The sequence below is a fragment of the Haemaphysalis longicornis genome, unplaced genomic scaffold (genome assembly GCF_048455015.1).
Source record: "Haemaphysalis longicornis isolate Haplotype H1 unplaced genomic scaffold, Haemaphysalis longicornis Haplotype H1 scaffold_1, whole genome shotgun sequence".
NCBI classification, from domain to species: domain Eukaryota; kingdom Metazoa; phylum Arthropoda; class Arachnida; order Ixodida; family Ixodidae; genus Haemaphysalis; species Haemaphysalis longicornis.
The window spans coordinates 374,675,832-374,684,613 of NW_027526203.1; the positions used below are offsets into that span (position 1 = coordinate 374,675,832).

General features: G+C 48.9%; 1 protein-coding gene across 1 annotated transcript; it reads right to left on the minus strand.

Moving 5' to 3' along the window:
• Nucleotides 1–7,738: 7,738 nt before the first annotated feature.
• On the minus strand, nucleotides 7,739–8,101 carry LOC144160624 (uncharacterized). The gene has a single exon (XM_077691858.1). The coding sequence runs from the start codon at nucleotides 8,099–8,101 to the stop codon at nucleotides 7,739–7,741; it is 363 nt and encodes a 120-aa protein (XP_077547984.1).
• Between the last annotated feature and the right edge of the window lie 681 nt (nucleotides 8,102–8,782).

Consider the following 8,782-nt stretch of genomic DNA (forward strand, 5'->3'; position numbering starts at 1 on the left):
ATACCCTTTAACCCCACCGATTGTTTCTCTGCTTTGTATTTTAAAAGCAAATTTCGCTGGGAGTCGGCCACAATGGCAACATATGGGCACAAAAGGGCACAAAAAGGGCGCGTTGACCACATATATGCAGTGGACGCGTGCTAGCACGGCGCTGGTCACACCGTAGCCAAGCCTCAAAAAATAAGGAACGCGAATATTCATAATTCTGAGTTATTTGTACTTGTACTTCCGTTAACGGCGCGTATAACAGAATAGATGATCGTCTAAAGTTGGTATATAGTCGCTTACTTTTGCAGCAGCTCATACATCTCGGAAGCTCGCAATAGGGCTAAATTCTCATCAGCTTAAGGAAACAAAGAGAAAATCGGAGCCCTTCCACCTTGTGAAAAGGGAAATCCAACGAAGCTGGAGCTTTGGTGAGGTTAGCTTTTTTGGGGTTCAGCTACATTGGGGGTTTGCTATGTCGAATTTAAGAACAGTGGCGCTATTATTACCTCACAAAGGACACACACAATTAGTGGATGGAGACAATGACGTCTCTAGGGCACCGCCCAGGTGGCCGCCGAAGAGCACGCAGCATTGAGCAATGTCATGGGCAGAGAGAGACGCCGTGCGAGGCACGGATTATACGCGACTCGGGAAACAGGCGGCAGCGGTAGAGAGGAGCATTAAGTGGAGCTCTAACCATACTTCCTCCGCAGATGACCCTGCTTCTCTATGCCGAACAAAATGTGGGAAAGCCACCTTACTTACCAAGCTTACGCCGATACCCTTAAAGTCAACTTCACCTCTAAATACAGATGCATTTCTGGGAGGACACTTCTACATAGGCAATATAAGCAGTTTTATATCAAAATAATGAGTCCCTAAAACCTGCTGTTTTTAACAGCGGAGCTGTTGTTGCTGGCCGTAATGTGTGCAGCGTCATTAAAAAACCCCGGGTCATAGTTACGCTCGCCGTTCACCGTGCACGTGAGTACGCGCCTCACGAGGAGCGTCCGGCGTCGTCCGGGCTTGCGCGTGACGCTAGCAAAAAATACCGAGAAAACTGTCCACGCCCGTCCGCGCCTCAAGGGCGGAGCACAAAACAACTCGCGCTACAGACGCCCAGTTCGTAAAGTCGGTTGCCGCCGGGTCTAGCGCGTGCCGACGTGTTCCACTTTGTGAGAAATACATGTGAAAGCCTGCGGACAAAACGATCCGGACCCGCCAGTCACGCATGAGGAAGGCGATGATATAGGTGGATATTACATGGGAACTACTACAGTAAAAAGCGACGACGGAGCATGTAAATAAACAATTTCAATCGTAATACAATGTGTGTTTGGGTGTCCTGAAGCGATTACATATAAAGGAATCCTTCAGCTCTGCTTTGGTTCAAGCCTTGCTTGTCTTAATGCAAGCTTAGCCTTTTTTTATTTTTTTTCATACGCTGAAAATTGCTGGTGTACGCTCGGTTTGTCGCCGGAGACGATCTGCTGATCTCAGCCCAAGACAGCTTCGCTGTAATCTGTAGTAAGTGTTTTATTCTATACAAAGGGTTGCTGCAGTATGTCAGGGGGTCACGCGCCGCTTGGGTGGAGGGGGGCAAGATCTTCGACTTTATCATGCAACATCAAGTGCCGATAAGCCTTTTTCTGTGGCCACACGATGCACAAAGCTGACAGGGCTTCGCTGTGGGCTCTCATCACGGCGATGAGCCCTTTGCAGCACCCTTGAAGAACATCAACGCGCAAAAAATTGCAAGCTTATGTAGAGCACGCCTCATGTATGCCGATGTGTTCGTTGTTAAATATTTGATTGACTTGTTTTCTTTCTCCTTCCTCATCAAGTCTTTTAGTCCTTTCTTTTTCGTTGATCGACCCCCGTCTTAAATGAAATCTTGCGTATGCCTCTCCACAGTCCCGTGGGAATATGACAACGCAGAAAAACTTGTGCACTTATTGAATGACGTTACTTCCCTTCCAATGCCTTTGGACAAAATTAGAAGGGGCACAGGAAGATGAGCTTACTTCAGCCCGCTAGCTTTTCTCTCGCTTACTCTGGCGAAAATTGACCAAAACAACACAATGGAAAGAGTGGGAAGCGCGCCCTCTCCTTCTGCCGCCTTTGCACTTCTTTCTCCACCCCTATTGCTGAGAGATGGACGGCCAACTGTGAAGCACGTTCACACGCGATAAAGCGATCCGTTCTGCTACGGGTACTGCAGTCGGTTGCACACGCCAGGTGATATTTTGAAGCGGAACGGGCCTTGCTTTTTTGCTTTCGAGTTGTGCAGCAGTTCTTAGCGAGGTCATTGTCCTAGCACCGTCCGTTGTCACAGCGCGTAATTGTCCACCTACCGATTATAGGGGTGATGCCCCAGAATAGTGTATGTCCCAGAATATGCGCACTTCATAAAAGGTACACAGCAACGCCAGCGAGATCAACAAAAAACGCCTCTGGCAGCCCCCAAATCAGCGCATAATGCAGATATGTAAAATGAAAGAGCACAGGGAGGGAGAGGAGGAGAGAGAAACGCATGGGAACGCGTTCGGTAACTGCAGAACGGCTGGTGCTAGTACACGCCCTGCAGCAGAATAACGAAGGTAGAGTCAAGAATTTGCGGACACTAGGCAGGTTATTTTGTGCGTAAGTGCGCAATGTGCCTTCAAAATGCATGTTCTGGACGCCAGCGGGGGGGAGGGGGGGGACAATTAATTTTATTAGGCCAAAGGTGGGCTTTGAAAAGTCGTAGTTCTCACAGGTTCCGTTTGCTGTGCTCAAGAAATGCGACATGGGGGCCCTTTATGGCAGTGCATTGAAAATGTCCTCGGAGTTGGTGCAATATTTACTTTAAGATAAATGCCATAAAAGATTACCACGCACTCAGGAGGGATACTTTAATGCAGCATAATGAACATTTTTCACAGGAACCTTATATTGTGTATTACATGACTCTCTGCAGGACTTCTTAGTCACAAGGGGGTCATGCGATCAGAAACCCTACAAATTCGATTTGAAAAATATTGAGCGGCTGGAGTAACAACGCCGGTACAATTGTAGGTGGTGGCCGAAATGTGAGCTGCATTCAGAAGTGCTCCATTCAGAAGTGCTCCAGTTATCCTTTTCAACTAACTTATTAGGTTCTTGTATGGCACAACACACCGATATCCGATTCAGTATTCACACAATCGATGATATACAGAAAACCACCTTTTGCCAACAACACTTAGCTTCGCCATCCCGCCTTCCAATGTCGAATGTAATGAATGTGCTCTTAAGAATACGTACGCTCATGGCAGCAAAGGCACGGAATTGCTAACGACAATAAATTGAAAACACAGGAACACGTGGTTACATTATATTCCCTGTCTCTTATTGGCTGTCGTATATTCCGCGCATTTTCAATAAAAAACCAAAACAAACTCGCCTAACTTTTCATCCCGCTTAAGGGACACTGAAGTGAATTTGTCAAACTGTTGTTCGTATCTGCGATCCGCAGACCGGCTCAAATTAACATGCTTTTCATTGTTTATCCAGCGGCTTGCAGCACTTATTGGACAAAGACGAAAAAAAATAAAGCAGTTCCACTCAACGTAAAAGCTGTCAAGTGAGAAGCAGTGATTCGCCAAAGGGCCTGTGGCGATCTCTCTTGACTAATTTCAGTATCAGCCTGGCGTTCATGCCGAAAGTAGTCCCGAGAGGGCGCTGAGGCCCCTCAAAAGCCCTATAAAGAGCCACTGGATTGAGTTTTCATGAATTTGGGTTCATTATTGCGTTAATTCGTTATTCCTTTTTTATTTGATATTATTGAGCACTTATTTGAGGCCTAGAAATGGCAGCCTCCGTGAAACGGTGCAGCGCAACGATCACCCCCAACACTTTGCATTTAAGGAAAGTGCGCAGTGTGGCGGAATTGGATTGACATCAGCTTCGTCACGTTCGATCCCACCACGGGAGTGGGGATCTTTTCGAAGCCTCTGTTTGGGTCCTTGACGTCGCGCTACTGCAACGGTGGCTAGATAACGTGACCCCGGACGAGCTACGACAAGCCGGGCCCCTGAAGTGCTCCGCACTTAAAAAAGCATCATCCACAGTTTTGCGGCGATTGCAATTACAGCAGGGGCGCAAAACAACGTGAAATTTGTCTGCGTTGGTGGACGCAGTTGTAGTTGTAGCAATATTATTTTCTCTTTCAGGAAGAACTTCGTTATATTCGTAACAAGCATACGTTCTGCAATGTAGTTCTTGTGTATTTAGAGACTCGTCCTCATCAGTTTCGTTTTCGGTTCCCTGCAACAACATGCTTGGATTCCGACGTTATCCTTGGTCAAGCATTCTCAATATTTTAGGAATTGGCTTGCCGTGCTTCTTCCATGGTGTCGGCTGCAGAATGGGCTAAACATTCATTCCATTTGCGCAGTGTTTACTGTAACTACGCAACACCAACTAGCCTAACAACATGCTTTACTGGGCTAAATACACCTGCCAGTACCACTCAGGGCACTCAGGGCGAGTAGGTATTGTACCAGTCAGTTCCAAAGAACGAACCGAGGAGTATGCAGTGGCTGAACGCCCTCCGCGTCATCGGCGACTCTCAACGGCAAGCCGGTTCGCCCGCACCTACGGAGGTCGCCTGGCTGGTCGCTGTACTACCGAACGGGTCGTAAGAGGCGCAGTCACACGAGGCCGACAGCCGCCCGAGTCCGCGCCGTGTCGTCGCGCTGTCGGTGGCTATGTCAGACCGCAGTGACGACGACCGCCGGTCAACTGCCGCCATAGATGTCTGTGCGCGGTCGGGGGGCCGCGACCAAGCAAAAAAAAAAATAGAAAAAAAATCCGAATGTGGTCTAGAAACTGACGAAATATCGATTCGCCCGGGATTCGAACCCGCGCGGTGAGATGCGACAACAGGCTGGTGCGCACGGCAGTAAAAGGTATACCAGGCGGAGGCCTACCCCTTCTTGATGTTAACTGGTTCGACTGTAGCATTTTCAGCAGCTAAGCTGAGCATCTCTTGATTATTGCGTGTGCTGTAAGCTTCCCCTAGCTGCCACAAATATCTGATAACCGGTGACTGCGTTCTTTAAAGGGGCCTTGGAAGGCGTTCTGAACACAATAAATAAACTAGCAACCAAACAATCAACCAAACGACAACCAAATAATCCACATTTGTGAATTGGAAGCCGCGGAGCACGTAAAAAATGGATGAACAGCCTTTATAGAGAGAAAACGAGCTTCAGGCCACCAGGAGAAAAATCGAGAGTGGAATAATTGTTTTGTGCTATCATCTGCATAGTCGAACAAAGAGGCAGCGGGCACGGCCCCAAAACTCACACTACTCTTCCGAGACCGGTGGTAATATCTTTTACGGTGTACTTGTCCAGTAGTTGATAAACACAGGTCGCGCAGGAGTTTCCCAAGAAGTGAGGGGGAAGGGGGAAATAGAATGCACGGCGCACTCTAAAAAAAGTCCCTGCGCCGTACCGTGCAACCTTTCGGCTGCTTTTTTGTTACGGTTATAACTTACAACCACTAGAATAACGGAATGGAATACTAAAACTGCCTATGTACGCGCGCGCATGGCGTCACTAAAACACAACCAAGCTCGAAATTGGCGCGAACGAGCGGCCAGTCAGGCAATATGCAAACTGACGTCGGCTCTGAACGCATGTAAGTGCTCACTCTACCAAATTTTGAGGCGATTTTTTCGTCATTCGCTCACATATTTTAGTCTCCAATATGTACCAAGACACATCGTCGCCGCGAACGCGCTGTGATAGGGCCTTTCACATTTTCGCGTGATTTTCTGCGTAGTGTGGAAGCGTAAAAATCCCGTCCCATTCCTTCCATAAGCTTTCCCAGTCGTGAGCGAAGTGCAGGATTCATAAAATGATACAAAAAAAGGGTCCAAACGGAAGCCGGAAGTCAGACAACCCCGTCTCAAAGCAATCCTGCGGCGCAGAGTCGCAGCAGGCGACGTGCGTCACCGGATGTTCTTGCAGAGAGAGAGAGAGAAAACTTTTTTATTTGGCAGCTAGAGCTTTGTGGGAATGGAGCCTTCTTACAGGTAGCAATGTGCCGTCCTTGATGCTACCGCTCTCTCAACCAGGAGCTGATCGCAAAAGAGGGAGCTGGACAGCAGCGTCTCCCACTGCTTGGGGGAATGGGGAAGGGGTGGAGGTGGCAAATCAGGGTTCTGGGTGCATTCAAGGATAATGTGCCTAAGTGTTCCTGATTGCGTACAGAATTTGCATTGGGCTTCGCGTAGATTTGGAAACATAAGGTGCATCAGTGTTGGGTGGGGATACGTGTTTGTTTGCACAAGTCTGAGCGTAGTTTCTTGTGTCTTTGTTAGTTGTGGGTGGGGCAGTGGAAGTGTTCTGCAACCTAGTCTGTAGTGCTCTGTAATTTCCTGGTACGTCGTGAGTGACATAGGTTCATTTTAGTCCTCCGCGGCCTGGTCGACGAAACCTCGGGCCTTGAGGTGTGCTTGATCATTGCCCTCCATGGGCAATGATCAATGATCAATGATCAATGATCAATGATCAATGGGCAATGATCAATGATCCATGGGCCGGCCCACTCCATGGAGGAGTGGGCCGGCGCCCACACCACTTCGACTACATTGTCCGGTGGCTTGCTTGACAATGTGCGGTATGTCATTGGAGCTACCCAGCCCGACGTGAGACTCCTGCATACTTCTTGGAAGTCAGTAGTTATGACAGTTGCCTTCGTTTGTGAAAGAGCTAAAGCTACAGCTAGTTCTTCCGCTTCTTTTGTTGAGGCTCGTGGCAGGGTTGCTCCGACGACGAGGTCTGTCTTCGTTGTCACCACCGCTACTTTGGCTTGTCTTTTGGGGTATTCGGCTGCATCTGTGTAGACCACTGTGGGCAAAGATCCATACTTTTTGTCCAGAGCTTTGGCTCTTGCTTCTCGCCTACCCTGATAGTGAACCGGATGCATATTCTTTGGTAGTGGACGGATTATGATGTGCTTCCGCCATTTCTCCGGCATTTCCTTTGTTGAGACAGCGTCCTCCACTGGCATCAATTTTAATTGGGCAAGTACCTTCCGGCCCATTTGGGATTGTGCGAGGCGAGCTTTTTGGTTAGACAGGTGACCTTCAATTAGCTCATCGACTGTATTGTGTAGCGCAATGCTAAATAGCCTGTCGGTGGACACGCTCATTCATTAGAAGGCCCAGAGCTTGTTTTGTTGCTTTCCTGATAACGGTGTTAAGTTTGTCGGTTTTGTTTAGAACTGCATACGGCACTGAGTAAGCTATTCTGGCGAGGACGAGACGAAGTGTGTCTTTCTCTTTCATGCCTCTGTGCCGGTTGGTGATTCTTCTGATCATGTGTAGAACCTGTTCGGATGTTTTTGTAAGCCGCTGTATCATTTGGTCGTTCCTCGCGTCCGATTGTATCACAAGGCCTAGAATTTTTAGTGATCTGCAGGGTTTGATGATCTGTTTCTCAAGAGTCACCTGGATGTCATCTTCTCGTTTGCGGCGGCGGCGTCGAACCACAAGAAGTTCTGATTTTTGGGGTGAGCAAGCCAATCCGCATTCCTTCGCATACTGGTTGACCGTATCGGCGGCGAGTTGCAGAGTGTCCTGCAGACCCCCTAATGAATCGGTCCCCGTCCACAGGGTTACATCGTCTGCATAGAGAGCGTGTCTTGGGTTCGGTATAGTCTCCAGCCACCCCGGGAGGCCCAAGAGCGCGATGTTGAACAATAGCGGAGACAGGACTCAGCCTTGAGGGGTCCCCCGACAGCCAAGGGTGATGGGGTTCGAGGTGACGTCCCCGATCTTGATTATGGCTTTTGGGTTGGACAGGAAGTCGACAATATAGTCGTATGTCTTCTTTCCGCAGCCTGTGTTGTTCAGGTTCCGGAGGATTGCCTCGTGTGCCACGTTGTCGAAGACTCCCTTCAGGTTAAGTGCGAGGATGGCCCGCGGGGAGGGACGAGTGGCGGGGACGAGGATCTCTTCCTTCAGTTGAATTAGCCAATTCTGGGTCCCGAGGTGTCTTCTGAATCCGAACATTGTGTCCGGCATCTGCTTGGTCTCGTCCAGGTGTTTCTGGAAGCGTTTTAGTATTATCTTTTCCATAATTTTGCCTACACAGGACGTAAGAGAAATTGGTCGCCAGTTTTCTATGTGTGGTGACTTCCCCGGTTTTGGTATAAAGCGGATTTCCACCGTCTTCTTTGTTCTGAAACTTTCCCCTCAGTCCTAAAATTGTTGAAGTGGTCCGTGAGGGTTTCAAGCGCTTGGTAGTCTAAGTTTGCCAGAACTTTGTAGGTGACCTGGTCTAGTCCTGGGGCGCTGCTTTTTCTGCTTTCGGCGATGGCTGCCTTAACTTCGTAGAGCTGTATCTTCTTATCGAGTTCGGCATTCGGGTTCCCAGTGTATGAAGGAGGGGTGAAGTTACGTTCCGTCTTCAGGTATTCGCGTTCCAGATCTTGAAGAAGTTGGTCCGTAGCTCCCTGGTATGCGCTGAGTGTGCGGGTCATGCTACGTTCTTATTCGCCTTTGCTCTTCAGCGGGTCGATTAAGTGGCGCAGCAGCTGCCAGGTCTTCCTCGTGGATAGAGTGCCCTGGAGGCCATCACACAACTTCAGCCAATTTTCCTTGCATAGGGCTGCTGCGTACTCTGCTGCTTGCTTGTTTAGCTCAGCTATTTTCTTGCTGATCTTGCGGTTGTGCCTCTGCCTTTTCCATCTTCTGGTGAGACTGTGACGGGCCTCCCAGAGGTGGTTAAGTTTCGGGTCTACACAGGGATTCTTGTAT

Coding starts and splice junctions, on each gene's coding strand:
- LOC144160624 (XM_077691858.1), bottom strand. CDS start 8,101: ATGGAAAAGATAATACTAAAACGCTTCCAGAAACACCTGGACGAGACC.